Source organism: Hippichthys cyanospilos, chromosome 16 (assembly GCF_059441005.1).
Source record: "Hippichthys cyanospilos isolate Australia breed blue-spotted pipefish chromosome 16, RoL_Hcya_1.0, whole genome shotgun sequence".
NCBI lineage: Eukaryota > Metazoa > Chordata > Actinopteri > Syngnathiformes > Syngnathidae > Hippichthys > Hippichthys cyanospilos.
The window spans coordinates 18055047-18080688 of NC_142384.1; the positions used below are offsets into that span (position 1 = coordinate 18055047).

General features: G+C 49.1%; 1 protein-coding gene across 10 annotated transcripts in view; it reads left to right on the forward strand.

The window, feature by feature from the left end:
• Nucleotides 1-25642, forward strand: part of LOC148411135 (RNA binding protein fox-1 homolog 3-like) — a 237994-nt gene that overhangs the window by 188628 nt on the left and 23724 nt on the right. For 8 of the 10 annotated variants that reach the window (XM_088438129.1, XM_088438130.1, XM_088438126.1 and 5 more), the window contains 3 exons: nt 17487-17792; nt 24648-24776; nt 25518-25571. In XM_088438129.1, the coding sequence (XP_088294255.1) occupies nt 17487-17792; nt 24648-24776; nt 25518-25571 (489 nt within the window). The remainder of the gene's footprint in view (nt 1-17486; nt 17793-24647; nt 24777-25517; nt 25572-25642) is intronic. The other 2 variants (XM_088438128.1, XM_088438134.1) reach the window with 1 other exon arrangement.

The window sequence follows — 25642 nt, forward strand, 5'->3', positions numbered from 1 at the left end:
GGTTCTCGCCGCGGTTAGCTTGGGGCTTGTGCGCTCTCGTGTGTCTAATGGGCTCGCTTGTGTGCGTCTTTTGGCTCGGTCTGGTGGGGCAATTAGAGGATGAAAGGGGGCCGGGGGGGGGCACGCACCCCTTTGGGCTCATTTGTGCTCCCAGTACGTCAAGTTGCACGCGTGATGGTGTAAACAATAAACATCACAGCACTTGCTGTACTTGCTCGGTACACAGTACTTGTGTGTGATCTGATGTGGAATCATGATGTGGAATCATGAATTAAGACAGCCTTCAAATGCATTGCAAATGCAAAGGGGGGGGGGGGGACTCAATTCCTTGTCTGTGTGTATGTGTTGTGATGTGGAATGGTCAATGAAGCCATTTTTATCTAAATGTGACTTAAATCTGGAGCTGGGAATTCATGTTATCCAAAAGGAGCTCGTTATATTGTACCATGTGTGTTTCGTGATATGGAATCGTGATGTGGAATCACGATCAAGACACCTTTCAAAAGTGATGTGAATGCAAATGGCCAAGTTATCTTAAAGAGGCTCATTGTCATGTCATTCTGAATAGTGGGATTCAAATTACTGTCCAAAAGGAGCTTGTTACTTTTTATGTGCGTGTGTTTGTGTGTCATGATGTGGAATAATGCGTGGAATCATTAAGACAATCTTCAAATGTGATGTGAATCCAAATATTAAGCAAATCTGAAAAAGTCAAATTATGTAAGAGCTCATAATATTGTACTTTGTGTGTTGATGTGGAATTATGACGCGGAATGATGAATGAAGCCACTCGAAATCCAAATGAGTCCCAAATCAAAAGAAGAAAGGTAGATTAAAATCTAACTGGAGCTCAGGAACTTTCTTCGGAACACTGAGTGCATGTTTTTTTTTTTTTTTTGTTGCCAATCCCGCCTCGCTGCGGCTGGACGGACGTGGCGCCGGAGGGAAGGGGCGCAATTGCTGATGAGGCGGAAATCTGCTGCAAAGGCCCGCCAGACACAAGCACTTCACTTTTACACCATTCCGACGCACTTTTCGGATCGCCACTCATTATTTTCCCTAAACGAAAGCAACACCGCTGCATTTTTGGGAGTTGGCATTATTTTTTCAGAAAAATATTGGATGACCTTTGATTCTCCCGGTCAACTTGACATATGACAAAAGTACCGTATTTTCCCCGCTATAAGGCACACCTAAAAGCCTCCTATATTCCCAACAACAAAATTATATATATATATATATATATATATATATATATATATATATATATATATATATATATATATATATATATATATATATATATATATATATGGCAGTGTTTGAAATGCTATATACGCTCCAATTTTTCCGCAATTTATATGGGGACAAGACGTGAAAAGTAAATTTTTGTAAAAGAGGCCCAATTTGATCAAATAAATGCAGAAACTGTTTTGAAATCAACAAAACAAAATACTTGAAACTTTTTGGTTGCAATTTGCTTCAAAACGTTTCCTATTAATTTGAAGCATCGATCTAAAGCGGGGGTCCCCAAACGTTTTCATCTGAGGGCCACGTTACAAAGATTTAGGCACTGTATAAAGCGCACCGGATTATAATGCGCACCTTTGAGAAAATTGGCGGCTTTTAGGTGCGTGAAAATGACAGAGGCTGTTCCGTTTCCTGTCTCGGTTTAGCTCATCTTTTTTTTTTCCCTTTGTTTGTTTTCTCATCAGAGGTAAGCGATGGGCCACCTCTGAATTTTGACCCAAAGACAAACTCGCGTCTGCATTTGGGCAGGTTGCAACTTTTTATCCGTAGGACACGACTCTGCAGAACTTTTCCGAGTAAGGGTGAATATTTTGGTCTTGTTTGCTCCGTGACTCCAGCACGGAGTTAATATTTTGGGGCCGTTGTATCCCGGCTAATCCCGCCGCTCTTTTTCCGAGCGCGCTGGGATAAACGCGGCCCATCTTGGGCTTCTTTTCCTTTCCGTCCTTAAGACGCGGGCCAAAATCTTGATTGAAGATCCCGGCGGCAGATTAGGCCGCTTCTAATTGACTGGATTACCCCGTCCGGTTGGGTAAAAAGCGCGTCGGGTCGGGATTTGCGCGGCCTTAAGCGCCGGCGGCGGCGTATTTGCTGGTATTCGCAAGTATCAATCCGCGGCGGGCAATATGGCCGCCGTCATCTCTGCTTAGGTCGCTCCCCGCTTGAAATTGTCCAAAACTCCGCCCATCAATCAGGCCTGCCCCGCCATTGATTTTTCTCTCACTTTGCCCGGCTTGGCTTTGTGACCAAAGTGGCGCCGGGCCCAAACGGAGTAGCTAGCGCCGCACCAAGCGCACGTTTTTACAAGCGGACCGTGAATGCATCCATTTGTTTGGGATTCCCTCAGGGCATAAGAAAAAACTTCGACTTCCACCCATCCAAAACAAGCCCGTTTTGAAAACTTTTATCCACAATAATTACATTCATAGCTCCTGCCCAAAAATGACTCATTTTTTTGCTTTCTGTATTATTCAAATCTTAAAAACCAAACGGTGTATTATTGGAAGTTCTGCTCAAAGTCACTCCATCCTCTTTTGTTTTTATTTCAATGTTCCAACGTATATTTTGACAAAAAACCTATAAGATTTTCTGATAGAGATAGCAACTGTCCAGAATAAGCAAAATACCAGTTTTTGTAGGTTTTGTGTTTTTTTTTTTTAATAATTTCTCCTGTCAATGTTTAACATGGAGATTAGGGGAGGGGGAAAAAGCAAATCTTAAGAAAAAAACTGCAAACAAATTTTCCCTTGGCGCAGCCTTTGACTTTGGGAATCCCTGTGGTGGAATACGTCTGCTTGACAGCAAGGTCGGCCCCCGGCCTCCCCCTCCGACGTGACCCCCCCCCCCCCCCCCCCCCCCCCCCCCCAAATCACTAGGAGCCTCCCGCCATGGCCATAATGCAATATTCACAGGTCAGCGCTCGCGTGACAAATGACGGCGGTCGCTGGTCGCTTTGCAGACGCTCATTTTGCCCCGCGCACGCACGAGCGCAGAGGAAGGAAGGAAGGAAGGAAGGAAGGAAGGAAGGAAGGAAGGAAGGAAGGAAGGAAGGAAGGAAGGCAGCAAAGAATTGAAGACGGGGATTGTAAAAGGCTGCAATGACGATAGAAAAGCTGGAAGGAAGATGGGGAGTTTTGAAGGTGAAAAGAAGAAAGAGCAGCAAGAAAAAAATAAAGGCGGGGAGCATAGAAGGAAGATCGGAAGGAAGGGGGGGTGGGGGGGTCCTGAAAAAAGCTGGCAGGAAGGAATGTATTGAAGGAAACAAGGAAGCCTTTGAGGGCAAAAGGGTTGAAGGACCGCGGTAAAGCACGCAGGGTAGGAGAAAGGAAGGAAGGAAAGCGACATTTGGGTTAGGCATTGAGGAAAAAATGTCGAAAGGGAGCAGCTGGAAAAAAGTTCGGAAGGAAGCCAACAAGTATAAGGCGTTGAGGAAGGAACGAGGACAGTAAAAGGAAGAAAAACAGTTGCAAACAGGACATGAACGAGGGCGGGAAGGAAGGAAGGAACACAAGCGTCAACAATTCAAGTGGAATTTCTCCAAGTGACGAAAACCAGGTTTGGGGAACGTTGGACTTTTGCGCTAGAAATGAGCCGGGCTCTTGGCCCCGCCTCTTCCCGTTTGCGCCGTTTGGCTTCCTGCCGCCCCGGGGCCGCGTTTGACTTTCAAAGCCGGTTTGATCTGGTTTGGAATTTGACAAACTCCAAGGGAGCGCCAGCGCCAGTGTTGATGTAAACAGGGTCCCTGCTGCGTAGCCGCATCGAAACTTCATTCAATATCAAAACGTGGACAATTTTTGCCTTTTTTTTAATTATTTCTCAAAGTTATGCTTCTGGGTTTTGACATGGTTCTAGGCTTTTTTTTTTTTTTTTTTTGTCTTTGCTATGTAAATGTATAGCTTTCTATACATGTCAATATGTCATGTCGATGTAAATATGGGTGCTATCGAATGAAATATTGTTTTTCATTCCTTAATTAGAATTACAAGTTTGTAATGTATGTTTAATAAGTATGGCTTTGTTCCCCAATGTGAGCAACACTGCCATCCGATGGTTCATTATGACGGTGCTCAATTGACTTGATATTAAAAATATAGTTTTTTCTGATTCGTTTTTGGCATTGGGTTCTTCACAATTGATGAAATGAGTCTTTTTGGGGGGGGGGGGGGGGGGGGGGGGGGTTACCCGTTTGTTGACACGATTCTGAGGGTTTTTGGAGTTTTAGCAACCGTTTTTTCACCGTTGTTTGACTTGAGTGTTTTGACCTGGTCCTTGATTTGTTTTTGTTGACTGGTTGAGGGTTAGGTTTTTGTGTTTTGGATTTTGGGCAAGGCTGACTTTTGGTTTTTAGCTTTGTTTTTGGCATGCTTCTAGGCTGTTTTTGACCTGATTTTGACCGGACTCTTGACTTGCTTCTTGGCTTGTTCCCCGAGCGTGTTCTTCACTGATCCTTGTCTCTGTTTTCGTCTTTGTAATCGTCTTTCTTTTTCTGGATGGTTGCTTCAGTTTTTTTGGGTGGCGTCCACTTCTGGACCCGTTCTCGGATTGCTTTTGATCTGATCCCTTGCTTTTTTTTCCGACTGGGAGGGTTGCTCTTAATCTTACGTATCGAGGGTGTTTAACTGTGTTAATCTTCCAAAGTGGTCTAGAAACGCGGTCAGGCCGACGTGGATCGCAGGTCGCCATGGCGACGTTTGAGCTAGGTCTGGCTCCAGGGCTGAGTTGAAAGTGCACGGGGCGTCACGTGACGCCATCACTTAATGCGCCGGCAAGAATTAGAGCGCGTGTCACTGGAGGAAATCGTATTTTTATTTAGCGCGTGGAGCCACGCTGTCCTTAAGGCGCTGTCCAGGGCTTTTTTTATTCTGCTGTGGCCAGCTTCTTCAACAGCGGTTCTCTAATAGGGGTACAAGTACCCTGGGGCTACCTGAATGCACCGCAAGGGAGAATACCAAGTGATATTTCAAAAGCAAAAAGAATCAGCAAATTTAATTCAAGGATTCGAATGCTACTTGTAGTCTTTTTTTAATTAAGAGCAAACTGATTGGAACATGAAGCGACACATTTTACATCGTTTTATTGTGACTCTTCTGCTAAATATTGTACATCTTCATTTTGTTAAGTTTTACCCAGATTCGCCAATTGTCACTAATTGTCATCAGTGACGCAACTATCCGGCAGACTTGTTACAAAGAAAACACATCATTTTTTTCCGGAATCGCTCAATAAAACAGTTAATATAAATATATATAATATAGAATATTATATAATAATAATATATAAATTAATAACATAAAAAAACAATAGGAACAAATAAAAAACACTAATAATAATAATAATAATAATAATAATAATAATAATAATAGTGATAATATAAAATTAAATATAAAGTTCATTTTAAAATAAATAATAAAAATAAACATTTTGCCTAGGTGAATCCATCCAAAAAACGCAATGTGTAAACAAATAAAATAATAATACATTTAGAAAATGTTGTTAAATGTGACATGGCATTTGCTGTTGTCTAAATGTAATGCAAATCAGTGAATCAATTAAAAATAAATGCACTAATTGTTATTTGGCATATGAGCATTTGTGTGAAAAAAATTCCAGTGTGTAAACATTACATTACATTAAATTCCCTTTTTTTTTTTTTTTTTTTTAAGACAAGCACTTGATGGAATTTAAGGCCTCTGCTTCACTGAATCCCACCTCTAAATGTTGCCATATTTTATGTATACTACACTCTATAAAATCCATATAAAACATTTTATAGTGATTGCAGTTTTCCAAAGAAAATCTAACAAGGTTGTTTATCGCGTCTGCTTGTGTTTTTTTTTTTTCAAACCTTCTGAACATTGAATTTAAGGGAAAAACATCTTAAAGTGTAAAAAATTCATTTGAAACTCCGCGGGGGGGTTGACGAATCCTGTTATCGATCTGAAATTGATCACAGCGGAAAAAAAAAATGGAGGCGGTGTGAGACATGCTCTTAACCCCTCCCCCTCCCATTACACACACGCACGCACACATCAATGGCGTGCTCGACGGCGTGTAAAGCAGGTGCCGGCCTTCAATCCAATTAAAGGCCTTTGATTGGAGGAAATAAATGGAGTGTGTCCACAAAGCGCCGGCCTGTCCGCATTTAGCTGATTCCTCTTTTCTTGTTTACCCTTTTTGCCACAAGGAGCGCTTGTTTATGAAGGAGCGCTCGAATCTAATAAAGCCCCCAAGGCGAGAGAGACGGAAAGCCGTGCGCGAGCGGGAGAGCGAGCGAGCGAGAGAGCGAGAGCGGCGCTCAGCGGGCCGCTAATGCAAACAATCCAATTTGGCCGCTGTGAGCGCTGCGGCGCCATGTCGGAACGGGATTATTATCTGGAATGGGCCCGGCAGGTGTTGCCGTGATACAGTGTCATCTCCAAAAACGCCAGAGCGGGAGAAGCGAGGACGGCGGCGGGCGCCCCAGCTCCCAAAGAGGCTTTTAAGGCCGGCGTCTAACGAGACAATGGGCCCGTTAGCATCATCGCCGCTGTAACTTCCAGCCGGCTGTCGTCCGTCTTGCTGCGCCTGACTTTTACGCACCCGTTTTCCGCTTCCTGTACGGTGGCAACGGCATCGAAACGCTGTGTGGGAATGACGGCGGCGGCGGATGGGACAGGACCAGAGGCCGTGAGTCAGGCGGTATATGATGACAAACGGGCCGGAAAAGACCGCTCGATTGAGCGAGGCGGCACCGGCGCAGGCGCAGGCGCGACGACTAGCGAGTGGGACAGGACTGAACTGGATTCCAGTAGCAAACAGGACGGGACAGGATTGGACGGTGCAACAAGTGGTGACCAAGTCTGCACTACCCCAGCGGTGTAGGCATATGAGGAATTAAATATAAGACAGGACAAGTATGAAAGCTAGTCAGTTCTACGGTTGTGTGCGAAGCATATGATGAGTACCAAGAATAAACAGGACTGCCGTGGCGAACCGTGGTGAGAAATAGGTCAGGACAAGTGGTCAAATGAGCAAGGCGGCACTAGTGTTGGCACAATGACTAGCAAATAGGACAGGACAGAACAGGACCGCAGTGGTGAGCCAGGCAGGAATTGGTAGGGAAATAGAACAGCAAACAGGATGGGACAGGATTGAACTGGACTACTACCCAAGTTTCATCGGGATGTGACGAAATGCAAATGGGACAAGACCGGTCTGAGACAGAAAGCCAGTCTGCGACACTGTTGCGTGGTTTGCTTGTGATCAACGTCATATAAAACAGGAAGGGACAGGAGAACTAAGTTAGAAACCAGGAACTAACCTGGGGACGTGACGAGTAGCGGGCCGAACCGGACAGAGCTATCGGCAAGGACGCAAAAAAGCAACGAGCGCAGGCCTGTGGAGTGCCCGCTTTGTGGCGCGGACCCGACGACAGGAGAGGACAGGGTTTCGATTCAACAGACAGCCTGTCCCGCTCCGCTCCGTGGACTCGGCCCCTCCCTCCCGTAATTGCGGCGGCGCTGAGTGGGCGTTCAGGAGTGCCGCCTCAGCGTTCCGGCGCCGTCACTGCGTTAGCTCGCTCGTTAGCCGCCGGAGTTGGCTCGACGCTCCTGCTTCCTCCTCCTCCGCGTCCTTCCGGCATCTCATCTAGCTGGAGAAGCTCTCCTCGCGCCGACAGATCGTCAAGACGGGGCGATTTACGGGTTAGTTTTCCCCGAGCTTTCAGGGAATTACCGGCGCTCCATCACGGATAATCACGGTTAATAACCCTTCTCATTAAAGAGACGAGGACCACGGGTCATTAATATTGTTAATATCTTCTCCCCGTCTTTCCCGTCCGTCTTTTGGCTCGGAGGAGGAAACAAGAGGAAGACGGCGGGGCGGGAGGGAGAGAGCGCAACGACGGTGATTAAACCATCGTGATGAATCAAAAGTTATCTCCCCGATCTTCATAAGTGGAATCAAGATCTGATTAGATGCGCTTCGGATAGCGCGAGGGGGAAATAATTGACGCCGTCTAAAAAGAGTTTGGAGTGACAAATCTTCGCACCTGTTCTCCGTCCTGGATTCCCACCCTGGTGGTGGCCGGGTGGGGTAGGGGCGTCGCCGGCATTTTATTTCCACAGCGGTCACGGAATGTCCTACTGAAGAATTAACTTTATTGCAACCGAGAGTCGTATTCGAAATACCTTTTCAATTGGTAAACACACAGTTTAGCGTCGTATTTACAACGTTAAACCACATTTAGTCTCCTTTTTATTTGTCAAAACGTGGCACCCGCTTAGCATTTTTCCCTATTTTGCGCCTCTCGTTGATGACATCAACACTCGGCGAAACCTCGACGATGCGTTCAAGGCTAATGCGACTGAAGAAGCCAATTCCTCCCGCTCCGTTCTTGATCTGGAGCTGTTTTCCCACAAGCTCACAAGTTGGTTTTTGTTCCCTCAAAGTAAATAAAAGATTGTCAGCGTGACAGCAAGCTGCATTGTGTCTAATAATAATAATAATAAAAACAACAAGCCGCGCGTCGGCTGAGACGTTGACACCGGCTCGGCGCTAATTAATCCCAGATGTAAATATACGCCACGCAACAAAAGAGACAATTATGGGCTCTTCGGGCCGCGGCGGTCCGATAGCGTGGAACTGATGGCTTCCTCGCAAGGTCGGCAGCCTTATTTGCGTATTTGTTTCATTTCATTATGCGCCTCCCCCCCCTTTCCCCCGCGATGCGCCGGGCCTTCATTACGCGTGTCAGGCGGGTTCAAAGTGATCCGGTCTTTATTAAGCGGCGAGGGCCCGTCGCTGAGAGCGCCGTTCGCGTCTCCGCGCGAGCCGTGTAATGAAGAAATCAGCAAGGGACGGGAGAAAATGAACTCTTTCTAATACCTCTCGGTCCGAGGCCGGCGCGCAAATAAGTGCTCGCCGTAACGAGGACAAATCAGGTTAGAGGGGATGGAGCGCGTGTGACACGTGAAAACGATTAAGCCCCGCGGAGAAGGGCGGCGGCGGCGGGGAAGGCGCCGGCCTAAATTGACTGAAAAGACGGGCGCCGTTTCTTCTCCTGAATTGATTTCTACACAAATGAGGTGGAAAATGGAAAGACGGGAGGATTTTTTTTTTTTTTTTGAAGGCAGGAAACGTGAGACCAAACAATAACGGGCCCCTCCTCTGAGCGTGAACGCTCGCCGGAAGCCTGGCGCCTTCCTCGCCGCTGTGAATTTGCATCAAATTGGGTTGTTTTTTTTTTTCTTTGCGTCTCCCTTTCCCGCCGGGCTGTAATTGGCGGGCGAGGGGGAGGAGGGAGAGCCCGCCTGAGGTGGCGTGTTGTTGTTTACCAGCGCTGGAGTCCCGCCTCACCTTGGAACGGCGGTGTTAGTAATTAGCCACCGCCTCTGGTGACTATCAAGGGGGAGAGTTGCGGTAGGATCACGCGGCCTGCCTAATTACGACGGCGTCTTTATTCCAAGTGGAATGAACGGCGCTTGGCGGCGGAAATCTGCCAGCGACTTCTCGCTGCAACAATTAGCCGCGCCAAACAAAACGATACTTTCTCGCTTGCGCTCGCGTTGCATCAACCGAGCGCTCGGTCTGGCAGGTTCGGGCTTACAAATGAAACCGCGCCTTGAGGGAAAACAAACGAGGCGGAAGCCGACGGGGATCCCCCGCAAAAGGCACCCCTACCCCGATTTTTGGACGCGTTGGGTTGTCGGGAATCGTACGCCTCGCCGTCAGTCAGCTGACGCGTACCTCCGAATATAATGTTTCGGTGGACGAGCGACCCGCTCCGCCCGCTGACAGATTCACCCACCGCCAGAACAATCGATTGCATCCACCTTACACCGTCGACTAACTCGGACGGCGTCTGATGAAACCCCGAGATCCTTCAGAATGTCAAAGCGCGCGGGTTGGTGCCGGCCCCATACGCAGTTTGCTTCCGCTTCTTGGAGCGCTGCTTCGGAGGCCCACGGTCAGGGTTCGGGTAACTCGGTAGCCCCCGCGGACCGCGCCCAAGCCCCCATCTCCAGATTAGATATCCACCTTGTCAACAACTTTTTCCCAGGCAATCGATCCTGGAGACACCGCCGGACAGACCCCGCTCCTGGTTTCCAACTGATCGGGCACCCTTTCTGCCAACAAAAAGTCAAGTTTGATTTTTTTTTACAATGAAGGGGGCTGGAGACCAATCAGGTCTTCATAGCCCCGGTTACGTGCACTCAAGGCCTAAGCTTTGGAACGGAACAACCAGAGTTTGAGTTATATGTTGTACTCACCCCAAAAACCAATACCCAGCTCTCTCCGCAGATCAAAATACTTGCAAGCAACCTGTATTTGACAACTTTGCATCCGCCGAAAAAGCAGAATGTCCAGAAACTAAAGTTTTGACTCAAAGACTTTGGCGGCGCGAGCCGATTTGGCCATTAAGCACAGGCGTAGATCTGCGTGAATTATATGCGATCTGCGGCAGCGCTTCCTGCACAGCAGGCAAAAGAAGCTCTGCTGAGAAATGCGGAGCCGGAGCCATAAAGCTGCCCACTCCATCAGCGGTCGCCCTCCCTCCCTGCCTCCCTCCCTCCCAACCTGCCCTCCCTGCCTCCCTCCCTCCCTCCCGCCTGCCGCAGCAGCGCAGATTGATCAGCGCGCTCCCATTTGAGTGATTTCCCTCCGGATCCAAAGCGGCGCAATTAGTCGCCCGCTGTATTTCGCCTCGCCGCTGACCCGCCGCCGCACGCATGAGTCAGAGCAGCACTCTGCCGATATGAGTTCCTCCTAAGAGCTTCTCTATTTGCGCCGCCCGTCTCCTCTTGGCCTCCCGACGCCGCTAAAGAGGATCAGCGATGGCTGGCGGGCGGCCAAGCAATCGCACCTGCCCAAATAGGCCAGCCTTTAGCGCGGACGCCCGGGGTTAGCGGCCGGCGGGGCCTCCGTACCGGCCGCCCGGACCCGCGCTAAGAACAAAAAGTCCAACGTCATCTCCTTAAGTGACGCTTCCCCATCCAATTTGGCGCCGAGGAGACGCCGGCCGGCGTTGCTCCTCGTCCCGGATCGATAAAAGTTTCACCCGCTCATGTCGGAGGCCGCGATTGGACGCGGGGCCTCGGAGGAGGGGAGGAGGGCGCCGGCTTTCGAGCGCGCGGGGGTCTCTCCGGCTCAGCCGTTTATCCGCAGGGTACGGTCCTTCCTGCAACTCGATTGGGGGGGGTTGCTTATCTTCTGCAACTAATTGATCTACGACGTAGGTGTCGAACTTCAGTCCTCGAGGCCCAGTATCCTGCGTGTTTCCTGGTTTTCTTTCCCCAACGCGCCCCATTCGAATATTTAGCATATTAGCAAGCTCTGCGGGGGCTTGAAAACGATCGTCATTTGAATCGGGCGTGTTTGAGAGAGAGGGTTCGCCGGCATGCGGGATAGCGGCCCTCAAGGACTGGAGTTCCGCATCTGTGATCTCCAACCATGCCAGCGTATTTTTCCTGAAATATATGATAATAGAAAGGATGCTTTGGTTCCGATGCTTTACGTCACTGCTTTAAAGCAGTGCCTACCCGATGCACCGCAATAAGACGCTCGCGCTCAGTCTACCGTGGATTCTGAAATATTCTGAGCCTGTAAATATTCCGTCATGTGCAGCCGCAATTGAAGGAATGTTTGCTTAAAACGAAAGCCATGTTCGTCATTCTACACCGACGGGGTCACGGCATCACATGGGGGCGTTTTGGCAACAACTGGCCACGACTCTTATATCCTGTGCTCTTGTGGTTGTGAGTGACAGAGCGGTGCGGGGGGTGGGGTGTAAGCGGATGCATTGCATTGTGGGAAATTGACAGTGGGTAGCGCTCAGGACTCCATCATTAACTTAACCGCCCGTTCTCACAAGAGTTGGGGGTCTGCTGGACTTTGTCCCAGCTGTCTTTAGCCACTAGGCGGGGAAAACCCTGAACTTGCTGCCAGCCAATCGCAGAGCTCACAAAGATGTACAGTCGCGCAAAAAAACGTCTAAGGACATTATAGAGCGTTCAAATTACCTACCGAGCGTATATTTGGACTGTAGGAGTAAAACCGCATCGCCCAGAGAAAAGCCACGTCGGCATGGGGAGAAAATGCAAATCCCACACAGGAAGGCCAGTTTCTGACATCTGAACTGCGAGACATGGTAACCAGTCCGCCTCGGTCCACCTGTCTAATTACAATTTTGATTTGTTTCGTGACCAAGATCATCGCTCAATTTACTCCTAACTCAAATCAATTATCTTCTTAGAAACAGGGTGTCACAGCTCAGTTTGTTAGGTTGTTTTTTTCCCCCTTTGGTAATGAACACGCAGGTGTTCCAGGGTCAGTCGCCAACTTGTAATCACTTTGTCCCGCTCAGCCTGGTTTTCCAGCGACAACACAGAAGAATGAGATGCGGCGCTCTCCATTATCTGGACGGTGGCGAGGATGAGCGCGGCTCCCCCGCGTCCGAGTCCGCCGGCCGCTTGCTTTTTCTTCCGGTCGGATGACTCGTTTGTCACGTACGTCGGAGCGCAGCCGAAATCACACGAGAGCCCGCGCCTACTTTGTGTTTAGCTAACAAGGCGCGCGCCCCCTTTTTCTTCTCCTCGCCACTTTGGCCTCGCCGCCCTCTTAAGGAGTCGAGTGGCGTTCCCCCTCCTCTTTTCCCTCCGTCTGCGAGCGTTGTTTTCGATCGGAGCGGTCGGATTCAAAAGAAAGCTGGCGCCCAAGGCTATTTGGGACACTCTGTCAGCGCACATGTTTTTCAGTCCCCGTCTCACGTCGGTCGCCGGTATGCAGGAATATCCGCAGTTCTTGACGATTAACGAAAGTTAGATGTGAGAGCCGCTCCCGTTGGCTACGTACAAAGCAAAGTCTCAAAGTTTTTAGAAGGTACCGGTGTCAGAAAAAATCTAATTGAATTTCAAATTCTGATTTTTATCGGGTCATAAATAAAAAGACACAGGTCATATCCAGGTATCGGTCATAAATCAAGGCGCAAAATCTTTCTGGTATCTGTGATTGTGGTCTCTGGCTACTCACGTTGGTCATGGCTTGAATAGAGAAGATAAGGACGGACCATGTGAAGACTTCTTTGTTTTTAATCATAAATGAGTGAGCTAAAGGGCAATGAAGCCAACCGATCGGCGTTTGACGTGACGGATGAAGGTGGAAGTCATCCTTGTTTCTCATTTTTGCAAACAATACTTGTAGCCATATTTTTTTCTTTTCCCCGCATAACACTAAAAAATATTCTTCTTTCCAGAACCATCTTGTAAACAATGTCAAAGGCAAAACTTGTCAAGTCATAAAGTTCAAGTCGATTGTCATGGATATGGAGTCGAATCTTGCCTTTCGTAAGTTTGAGCCAGGAAAAGTTCTTATTTCTGACGTGTGCTTTATGACACGAAGCCTTGAAAAATGACACGGACCGAAGCGGCTTTACTGTCAAGTCCGGTCCACCAAGACCGTAGGTCTCCAACTCCTCATCAGCAAGCCCTGCAGGATCTTCAAATGTCTTTAAATCAGGTGCGTTTGAGAAAGAAGAATCAAAAGCCTGCAGGATTGCGGCCCTCGAGGACTAGAGTTTGAAACCTCTGACTTCAAACATTTGACAAACAAACGCATGAGCAAAGAAGACAGGAGACTTTAGGTTCTTTTTGCTCGCGAGGAGGACGGACAGAGATGTCTTCTTATACATTACAGATGTCCTAGCGCTCTGGGAGCACATCTCGTCAAGCCCCCTCTTTTTATTCATTCGAGTAGCACTTGTTACAAAACGTCGGCGTTCTAAAGGGTTTGGGGCTTGCACACAGGTGTGTGTGTGTGCATGTGTTTTTTTGTGTATGTCCCTGCTATACCATCAATTATTGGCTACTATCTTCTTCTCCAAGAACATAATGGCCATCCAGACCGCGTTGACCCGCGGTGAGGTCACGATGTCTCCTTTCTTCTTGTGCTCGCCGCTTCCACAGACAACTTTCGCTGGCATGATTATATAACAAGGTTCTACCGCTGATTAAATGCTTCGCGATCCAAAAAGAGTAAACGCGGGATAACTTTTAACATTTACTTCCGTTTGTCGATCTCACTCTGCGTTTTTACGAGGCGTCGCCTAATAATCCGAAAGTGCGGACGCCCGATTTGTGGACAGATTGCCCCGCTCTGCAAATTGGTCACAGTTCACATGTAGAACAACAGTAACGAGCTCCTTGGAAAAGCTACACGTCGGAGTTTTGTCGGCCCGTCTTTCACAAAGCTACCGGCCCGGTCCGATACGAGTGCGCTTTCACGCGGTCGATTCAGAATCCCGCATTCAGATAATCAGATAATTAGAAGACATCAGTGCCAGTGTCTGGCGCTGTTAAAACGCTTGTCAGACCGATAATTGCTTTCACTGCAGCAGAAGTGAGCGTCGGCTGTTAAAACCTTTGGCTTCTCCCTTTGACGCGCTCGTCATCCCGTCTCCAATTCGCCGCTCGAGGACGGGGCGTCGGCGCGCGGGGGGGTGAAGGGGGATAAAGGCAACAGCGGGAAAATCGCGGCTGTCGAAACACACCCCCGGGACACGCGACGCTCCCGTGGCTGTCGGTTGTCCTCGTATATCTGGGTCCGGCTCGTGAGGGAAAACCCCGGATGCGCTCCCCGGGCTCCGGACTTCCTCCGCTTCGCGCAGCCTAACTATGAAAAATGGTCCTTTCAGCATGTCCTAGACCTTGACAATTATTTTACCCCACCGGGGGATAGCGCAGATTGATAGTCGTCCTCTCGCCGCGTTCGCCGCCCTCAAGATTTCCTCTCGGTGGTACACGGGTCGCAGTTCCGTTCGGATCCCCTTCAAATTTGGTCGGCTTTTAGAAGCGCCAGAGATGTCGACGCGGGCGTTAAACCATACGGCTTTGATTTCGCGTGCCCTTTTGGCGGGTGGTTTTCCATGGGCGCGCCTTTCGAGTTTGGGCCGGAGCCGGGATCCCTTTTGTACATGGCGTGTTTGGACGCCTTCCGGTTTTTGCTTCTCGGGACTCGTTATTGTTGTTGATGAGGATGACCACGGGGCGGCTTGGAAATCCGTCAGGGCGCGCGGGCCGGATGGCCTTTTTTCCGACGGCTTTTGCGCGCGGAGAAAAGAACAAGTCGTGAAATTTGCCGACATCAAGAGCTCGCTTGAAATGAGGAAGGCGTGTTATATAACGCGATGACCGGGGGGAGCGGCAAAGTAGAGCGCAGGGGTAGATTAAAAAAAAAGTTCCCGCATAAAGAGAGAGTGGTAGCGCGGGTGATGTGAAGGGGGGGCCGGGCCGCGCGGTAGCTTCAACCTCTCAAGGCTTCCCTGTTTTCATTTCCATAATGGAGCACCGCCTTAATTGGCCGAATGCGGGCTTTTTTTCCCACCGCCTTTTGTTTGCGTGAAATTATTTCCACTACATTTACAGCGCAGCTTTCCTCCGCGCGCTCATTAAAACTAACGCACCTTCCCCGACTTGCCGGGCAGCGGCGAGGAATAAAAGAGGTTTATCTCCCGGCCGGCCGTCCCCGCTCGCCTTGTAAAGCAGGCCGACTTCTCCCGTTGTTGTTTCCCTGCCCTCGTAAAGCTTCTCGCTTGCCCGTTTCGCCCTTAGCCCAAAGAGTTAGATCCGGGGCTCCCTTTCTTCAAATTGCCTCCGCTCGTTATTGGTATCCGCCGTTATTGTTCCACCTTCGCACAGTTGGACGTCCGCTCCGGCAGCTCGTTAGCACGCGCGCTAATGGTAACGGCCGCTAACGGTTAAGCGGCGCGCCGGCGCATTAGCGGCGCGGCTCATCACGGCGTTGCACCAGGGAGCCAGCCGGGTTGCGCTTGATGTTCGTCTGGAGTCTGCTTGTTTGTCGGCTCTTCCGGAGCGCGTGGAAAACTCCGCCTCGGTCCATCTGCCGCAATCTGCGTTGGCGCTACGACATGCTTGACTTTCAAATCCACGCGATGCCTCGGAAAATACGCTCGCTTTATCCGCGCGGCTGAGTGGCCGGACGTTAGCATGAGCTGTTATAATCGACCGAAAGAGGTTTCACAAACAAACTGGCGTGTTCGGAAGAATTTTTCTGTCTTAAAGCTTACGCCTGACGGTAAATGGACTTGGACTTCTCTAGCGCTTTCCTACCTCGGGTACTCAAAGCGCTTTACACTAACTAGTTATTTACCTCCTGATGACGCGGCATCGGGAGCCCTTCGACATGGTCTTGCCGGTCGGGGGGTCGAACCCGCAGCCCCTCAGCCGGGAGACGACCACTCCAGCACCGAGCCATGCCGCCGTCCTGATCCCATGGGCTCAAAGTTTTGTTATTCTGACTTGAGTCGAACTGGGACCTGAATGACTCACTGGACTTTGAGCCAAACTTAAGGCGGACCTTTGTGACTCGACTGTGACTCGGACCTTTATGAATGGAACTTTGACTCGATAAAGGCGAACTTGATCGCCGCTGTAGCCCATCTCCCATCAAAGGCCTTTTTGATCCCTGTTGCAGTAGGGTCAAAGATTCCACCATATTGTATAAGCTAAGTCTGCGATGGCTTTGTCGACGTTCGGTCAGTGTCTGACATATTTGAGGTGGTAAAATGTCACCGGGAGAAGAATCGGCTATGGCGCTGAGGTCAAAGTTTGTAATTATCACAAGAGGCCAATCAATAGATCGATGGTCGTTTCTTCTCCTGGTATTTTGTAACGATCGCCGTGGACTGGAAGGGGGGCGGGGCGGGGGTAGCGGTTGCCATCCTTTGGGGACCGTGTGATCTTCCGGCATCCTCCGTGTTCATTAGCGCTGATCAAGGCGCTCGCTAACGGCAGGCCTGATGCGCCGTGACGGCTGCCGCCGCGACGGTGCGCCGCCCCCGTGATGCCCCGCGGTCGCGTTGGCACGCTTATAACGACGGCCGCTTTGATCTCTTCCAACTCTGTGATTCCCAACCACCGCTGGCCATGATCCGATTTCATTTAATTGGTCAGAAAATGATTTACTTCAAATAATGTCTTTGTTTTCACTTGCTTATTTTTGCTGCGTGCACTTCACTTTTGTCTTTTCATCAGATTTATCGTTTGTGCCTTGAAAAACTCCTTACTTCACGTCGGGCTATGGTCCATCCGCACCGTAAAGTGCCTTCCGATGTGTCCTGATGAATCTGTCTAAAACACGTGGCTCAAACTTGCTGGTTGGTTCCTGTCAGGTTCGGGCACCCTAGAACGTTTAATAAACCCACGTTATAGTGGTGCGTGCGTGTGTTTTTCTACCAGTTATCAGTTGATACGGTGGCTACTTTCTTTTTCTCCGAGAACATAACGCTCATCCGCAGACCGTTCTGGCCCGCGGTGAGGTCGCGATGTCTCTTTTCTTCTTGCGCTCGCCGCTTCCACAAACAAGGTTATACTGGCGGATTACAGATTCGCAATACAAGAAAAGGAAATCTGGATGACTTCTGTACATTTATTGTAACAGCGCCTTGTTTTTTTCTTGCCCAGGGTAACCAAGAGGCCGCCAACCCCCCGGACGCCATGAGCCAGCCCTACACCGCGGCCCAGTACCCCCCGCCCCCACAGAACGGCATCCCGGCCGAGTTCGCCGCGCCGCACCCGCTCCCCACGCCCGACTACAGCGGGCAGAGCCGCGTGGCCGAGCACGCCATGACGCTGTACACGCCCGCGGCCACGCACAGCGAGCCGGCGCCGGGCGCCGACAGCAGCACGCCCAGCATCGCAGCCCCCGCGTCCGCACCGGTCAGTTTCGCTCAGCACCTGCAAACACTCTTCTCCACAGGCCGCCAACAAGTAAACACCTTTCACTCTTCTTTCTCCACCCGTAACCACGCGATTGCTTCTTCTTTACAGTAATCGGTTTCACCTCTGGGGGGCGGGACTGCAGTGTGGTACCTTGAGTCACATGTGCCCCAATTTTTGAGCTTTCAGCCTATCTATTTATATATATATTTATATACCTATTTATACACCGATGTACGCATATATATATCACTGCATATTGCGTCGGATGTGAACCCTCTTAGTGCTGAATATATGCAAGACAAACGCACTTTTATGCATTCATACTTGAGTACTTGCAGCGGTCACATGACTCCAAGTGTGTAATTTTCTGCTTATTTTTGCATGAGAAGCAGAAATGTGCATTAATGCGAGTTACGCCAGAGAGCTCGGCGCCGTTATCGGGGGTGTTGCAGTCCACATGAATGATTTACGGGCCTCCTGATCTCTGTAGTCGGGGCGTTTGGGAGGGGGGGGCGAATGGGCAAACATTCATCAAACATCCAGAGAGCTGACGGTAACAAAATCTCGGACTTGTTACTTAGTTTTAAGATTTTTTTTTTTTTTTTATAACTACGTATGGGAATGAGGTCATGTAATGACACATATGTAGGTTTTTATCAACAGTATTTTCTACAAGTTTGTGTGGATGGAGATTTACAGGAATTTGGGGGGAAAATGTATTACAAATATCATGTATTAAATATTTACATATGTATTTATGTAAAGTAGCTAATGTTACCATTTCACTTGCAAACAGCCATATATAACTTAATGACCATATTTTTTGGATCGGGTGAGCACCAAATGCTTTAACTTTATCAACAATGGCCTTATGTACGGATGTCAAATTAAAGTTGAACATGAGCAACACGGATATAACCGCAGCTCTCCATGAGACTACAGCTAAAGGGATGGGATATATAGAACTCTATTGTTTTTTCTTCCTTGTGCGGAATAATCTGGTGCACCTTACTGTATGTCTGGAAATTTAAAAAATATGTTTATCTGCTCTTTGGGTCTACACCGTATAATTCGGTATGACTTTTAGTTGAAAAAAAAATAGGGTAAGTTATTTTAGGAGGAAAAAAAGTGCAAAGCTCAAGTAATATTTGTGCCTTGCTCGTTTCCTTCTGTGGACACGCCATTAAATGAAAACGCTGCTATCTCTAATGATTTCTCCCAGTTGAAATGAATTGCAATGCCATTATTTCGTTCCAGCCTCAGCAGTAAAACCAACAATTACGACAATATCAGTGCGGTATGCACGATTGCCACAAGGGGGCGGTAGAATACGCTCATGCAGACAAACTAAGTTACACGACCTCTACGTAAGCTGTTGTTTTATTCATCTTTTTTGTAGAGGATAAGACCCAGAAAAACTAGAACCTGGACAAACTCATGCTTATGTAAAAGCTTGTTGGGCCGAATTAGAGAACGCAGCGGGGCCGTATGCGGGCCCTTGGCGCCAACCCGTACCCACCCACCCTTTTAAGCTTTTTGCGCTTTTTGCACTTTCCACAAAGCGGTCCTCCTGTGCGGGAGGGCGAATTAGTTTCATTCCCGCATTTGCATTCTGGCCACTAGAAATACTTTTGACCCGTGGCTCACCCCCGCCGACAGGAAGACGGAGAAGACGGAGATAAAAGCCCAGACGTTTGGCGCCGCTAAAGCTCCGCAACGCGTCCGGAAAGACGAGTAACGCCGGCCGAGACGAGAACCTTAAGACCCCCGGGCCACTCTCGTCTCTCTAGCGGTGGGAAAACACCTGCCGGGAGAGGTTAACGCTCGGCTAGCGTCTTATCTGGGTCACGCGCGCTAACAACTGTTGGCTATTAGCTGCCCTCTTTCAAGACGTCTATACTTTTATATTCACACTTGTGTCTTATATTTCATTTAAGGCACACACACGCTCACCCTCGAAATATCATAAATTGTGGACTATAAGATCTATAAGCTACCACTCTTTTCCCACGCTTCGATGGATTGTTAGAAACCAACACAATAGTAACATGCCCGTGTTTGCCGTAATTTCCGCACAATAAGGCGCACCGGGTTATAAGGCGCACCTTCAATGGTGCAATTTTCTAACGATCCGAGAGCGTGAGGGGGTAATTTTTTTTGGGGGGTGTGGTTTTTAATCGAATATGGTTTATAATGCAGTTGATGCATTTCTATTTTGTGCAAGCAGTATTTTGTCTTGTCCAAAAAGCGTTGGCGTGGCTGCAAATGAAAGCGGCCGCGAGAAATCCTGGCGTTACGGCTAACGATGGCGTGGAATACGAGGGTGCGCCCCAGCTCGCTTTGATTTCCAGTGCTCTCTTACACCAGCCAGTTGAAAGCTTGCAGAAGCGACCCCCCACCCCCAAATCCCCATCGCCACCCCCCCATTTCTGACACTCCTCCAATCCCTAGCCCTCTCTTTTCTCGCAGCAATTCATGTGCGCCCCTGCCGGGAAAAGAGCCTTGGGGGTGCTGGCCTTCCTCCTCTTCCATCCAGCAGGCAGGCGCGTAGGGGTGGGGGGGATTATCGGGGTGTAAACAGAGAGTCTCATCCTCGGGGGCCGGCGGCGCCCACCGCTGAGTTGTGCCAGCTTTAATGGCACCGGCAGCTCGCTCGCTCGCTCGGGGTGCCGCCGCCGCCGCCGCGCGGACCCCGGCGCCTTTTGATTGCCCAAGCACAGATTGAAGGAGCAGATTCTCGACGGAGACGCCCTCCCCCATCCCCTCCCCTCCCCTCCCCTCCCCTCCTCTCGCCGCTCCGCTGCTCCCTTGACGCCACTTTACTCTGTACAGCTCTTCGACTTAAAGACTTAAAAAGAAGCGAGAAGGTTCTGTGACGTTTGTTTTAACGAGTCCTCCTCCGTTCCCTCCCTGGCTGCCTCGCCATCCATCAGCGTGTCCTCGTCTGCCCCATATATATATATATATATATATATATATATATATATATATATATATATATATATATATATATATATATATATAATTTTTTTTCCCTGGGATTGTTGCGACTTTTGCAAGAATCCCAGGAGACGTCGCCGCGGGGCCGGTTATCTGGCCGGCTTCAAATAGTCCGAGGTCGGCGTGAATTTCATGAGTAATCACTCTGCGTTCAGATAACAAATTAAGGCGGGCGGCGCGAGGGCAGCACTCAATTCCACATTTTTTCCGCGGCGAGAAGACTCTCCAAAGGGGATTCTGGGTGACTGCGATAACGCACCGAAAAAGAAAATAAAATCAAATCAAAACGGCAGCGACTTTGTTTGCGTCAGCCGCCGTTTCCCCACGCTAACGCCGGCTCGACTCAATCCGGCCGTCAAGGGCGCGCCGCGCGGACGTTTGTAAAGAACGCGCGGAGAGTTCATCGATTGTAATTTCCTGGTGAAAACAGACGGAGAAATCCTTGAACGTCTGAAGACGAGCGGCTGAAAGGAGCGTTTAGCTTCCGATCCGACCTTCCTGTCGTGACGTGACGGAACAAGTAGCGAGTCTGTGAACTCCGCAGATAATGAGCGCATGATACCGAGGAGATGGATGAACCAAAGGTGCGGCGGAAACTTAACTGGAGTTATTTTCAAGGAGACGCGGTCTTCATTTTAAAGAAAAAAATCTTTCTCCTGTCAAAACGGACCAAAGACAGAACTCAGACAGATTTTTGTGGGCACGAAGAACTTCAAAAAAAGAGTACAATGAAAGTACAATGAATGAAAATGCGGTTTTCGATTTCTTTTCTGATCAAAAGCAAATAAATTGGAACATGTAACATGATAATCATTAGTTTTTAATGCATGGCAAGATGAGATCAAGAGCAAATGAATTGGAACGTGTGACCTGATAATCATCATAGTATTAATGCCATGACAAGATGCACCACCTAGTGGCGTGGATGCGCAAATACACATGCACTGTTGGCCAGGGTCACGCTCCAGGAAGAAGCGCATCAGCGGTCTTCCCAGGTTGCGGTTCACACCCGACTCTCTCTCGGGAGAACGGCTCAAAAGCAAACAAACAAACAACGGACAACAAGGCAAAGGTCCGGAGTGGACCCGCTCGGCCGCGTTCCAATCAGCCGCTTTCGCCGGTGGGCGAAAGTGCTGACTGTCTTTTGAGGGGAGCGGCGGAACAGGAAGTCAGCGAGCCTCCGGAGACGAAGGCGTTGGCGCGGACGCCGCCTTCAGCGTCCCTCCGACAGCAGCTGTCGGGACGGCAAAGTGGCGCCGAGCGGCAGCTCGGACCACGGCGGAGGGGCGGCGCGGAGGCGGGCGAAGGGAGGATGGCGAGCAAACGGGTAGGGAAGCGGGCGGGCGGGCGGGCGGGCCGGCGGGCGGGCGGACGTCCGGTCAGCGGGCGGGCTGAGTGCGGAGGATGGCAAACAAAAGCAAATGGGGAAGGCCATCTGCTCGCGACACGCCGCAACCAGCGCGCGGGTCGAGCCGCCGCCAATTCCTGAGTCAGTCCACATTCGCTTGCGTTTGGGACAAACCATTGAATATCTTTCTTTTGCTATCTAATCCTATGGCCCACAAACACACTTTTCTTTTCAAGTTAAGAGCAGATTAATTGCAACACGGGGCAATTTGTTGCTCAAATGTTTTCAATTAAGTCTCATGTTGTGTCTTAAATTTTATTCTAATGCTTTCTAATCCTGTAGCAAAAATACCCTGTTTTCTTTCAAAGAGTTTTTTGAGAGTAATTTGTGTTATAGTGACTTTCGAACATTCTTTGCATTGTTTTCTTCAATTTTATTCTAATGCTGTAATCGTAGGGACACAAAGCTCTCTTTTCAAATTAAGAGCAGATTAATTGGAACATGAAGCCATTTATAGCTGAATCGTTTTATAGTGACTGCTTTGCAAACATTATAAACCTTCATTTTGTTAAGTTTTATTCTAATGCTATCTAATCCTCTGCCACACAAACATATTAGGTTTTCTTTTCAAACGAAGAGCACATTGATTGAAACACGAGGCAATGAATTGATGAATTGTGTTTTAGTGTCTCCTTTGCATTTATTTTGTTACGTTTTATTCTATTACAATCTAACAAACGGACTCAATTTTCTTTTCAAATTAAGAGTAGGTTCATGGGAATGTCGCGCGCTAGCGATCGGCCACCCTCCGACATCTGTCCGCAAGCTGCGCTGCTCGAGCTATTAACCTCGGCGGCAGAGTTAAGACCCCCGGCAAATGGGAGAGGGGGCGGGGCGTCCGCCGGGACCTGGAAGGAAACGGCCGTCACCCTTCGCAACGGACGTCGGCCGCGCCTGGAAATGGGCCATAAACGGCAAATAAATGACAGGCGCGGCGGGCAGGCGAGATCGTGATTATGATAATGAGAATAATAAAGGAGATCATCATCGGCGTGATGATAATCGTGATGAATCGGAATCGAGCGTTGGCGACGTGCTCGGAAACGGACCGCCGAGAGGCCGGGTGTCACTCATGTCGCGAATTGGGATTTCCCACCAAACCGGATTAAGACGCTTCCTCGTTTTCCAGCTTTTTTCTATGACGTGCCTTCTGTCCGATTTCATTTTCTTTTCGAATTAAGAGCAAATGAATTGGAACGTGAGGCCAAATCTCACTCGATTGTGCCGTACTCACGCCTTTGCGAAACCATGAATGCTGTTATTCCGTTTGAATCAAACTTAATGCCGTGGTTGCCGCACTACACTTTTTATTTTCAAATTAAGAGCAAATGAATTAGAACATGAAACTGCACTGGACTATAAGACAAAAACAAAAAAATTGCACTGGACTATAAGACACAGGGTTTAAATCCTGAGAAAAGTTTTTTTCTTTTAAAGTTTTTGGCTTCAAAGCCCGAGAAAATGATGTCAGCTTTTAGTTGGAAATTCCTAACCCCGTAAGCGCCGAAGGACCCGCCCCGTACGCGAGGCGGCTTCGGAACCTCCGCCGTAGTCTTTCCGCCAGTAGTACTGCGGCGCCCGAATAAAGGTTGCGAGTTTGCCGCCCCCCTCCCGCAAAAAGACACCTCGGAGAACAAAGGAGAAGCCAGGATGTTCTTTCTTTGTCTGGCAAGTGTGAAGAAGTGAGTCAGTGCCGGCGGCCTCGTTTAGTCCCCTAAACGCTATCATTACAAAGGCTGCGCTAATTAGCGGGCTGTCTCGCTTCGCTTTTTTTTTTTCCCCTCTTATTTTTGTTTTGTTTCCTTCCGAGCGTTCACAAGCTCATTACGTGCGCACCTTTGCACTTTTCACGCCGCCCACAATGGAAGAAGATCTCCTCTCGGAGTCAAAGCGAGTCATGACGGCTAAAGTATTTACGGCAAGACTTTGAAAGGGTTGGGAAAAAATTCACATCCCGCCGCACGGTTTGGCGCTCATTCCTATGCGTAGCCGGAAACAGGAAGTTGAAGGGACATCAACGGGAAGTTGACTATGAATGCTTTTCAAGTTTTTTTTTTCCCCACTGTCGAATAATTTTCTAATCCTAACCAGCGCGAAGCATTTTTTTTATGAAAAAAAAAGGTGTCATGTTCCAATTAATTTTCCCTTCATTTGAAAAGAAAAAAAAAAAACATGTTTTTGGCATGACGTTAAAAAAGCTTTCAATAAGATTTGCTGATACCTCTAGAAAATGTCCCATTTACTCCCCTTTCGAGAACCACTGCGAAATTTAGGTCCCGAATTTCGGATTTTTGCTAAAGGCCATGTCCTTTTTCCGACTATAAGTAATTCAAGACTGGAATAATGATGACTTTACGTAACCAAGTACTAAATGAACCCATTACTTTACACAAAGTAAGAATTTTGGGTTTTTTCTGCTAAATTCATAATTTTGAGTCCGGAGTGTAAAAGTGTAGCGTGGAAGCTAATGAGCGTCTTCTTCTTCTTTGTCGCAGACGGACGACGTGACGCAAACGGACGCCTCGCAGCACTCGGACTCGTCGGAGAAGCAGCAGCCCAAACGGTTACACGTGTCCAACATTCCCTTCCGCTTCCGGGACCCCGACCTGAGGCAAATGTTCGGGGTGAGTACCCGCGCCGACCTAGCGCTCGCGCTAATTGGGGCTACGTAGTTCGGACACCTCTCCGCAAATCGGAGAGTAAAAATCCCCAAACGGTGACGAGAACGAAGCGACTCAAACTTAAAGTGAAAAAAACGATTTTAGCCGTCTGTTGGCGCGGGGATCCGTTTCGCATCCGACCGGCGCCGGGTGCGTCCGCTTGCCCGTTAATGAGGCAAAGCGTCTCACGGCTGGATAAGCGCCGCCGTAAGAATAGAGCGCTAGCATCTGACGGCTGCAAATGGAGCCAAAAATGGACATTTAAGCGGCCAGAGCTAATTGGACTTTTGAGCGGCCAGATGCGCCGGCAAAGACGGCGGCGGCGGCGGGCCCGGTCCGAGGCCCCGTCTGCGGCCCGCCGTAAATGCGCCTGCCCGCTTTCTCTGGCCTCCTCTTTATTGCTTCCGTAGAAATGTCCGCCGCGGGCGGAACAGATACCCAATTAGAGTGAAGCCTATAGCTGACCAAACATGATAACAAGCGTGTCTTGAGTTTCACGAGTGAGACGGGCGCTCCTACAAGACACGTGATTGGCTGGTTGACCAATGAGATTACCGCGTTTTTATACATGTATAAATAAATTTCCGATGTTCTAGCGTGCTTTTCTGACTTTTTTGTGGCTGTCTAGCACAAGTGTGAGGGTGTTGTGCCAGCATCCATTTGGAAGCCTTTGATAATTGGCCCCTCCCCTCTTCTCTCCCGCAGCAATTTGGAAAGATCTTAGACGTGGAGATTATCTTTAACGAGCGAGGATCCAAGGTGAGTGGTCCGCGCGGCCGGCCGCTCGACGGCCTGGTTAGGCGTGGGCGCGTTGCCGGCTCGCCGCTGGC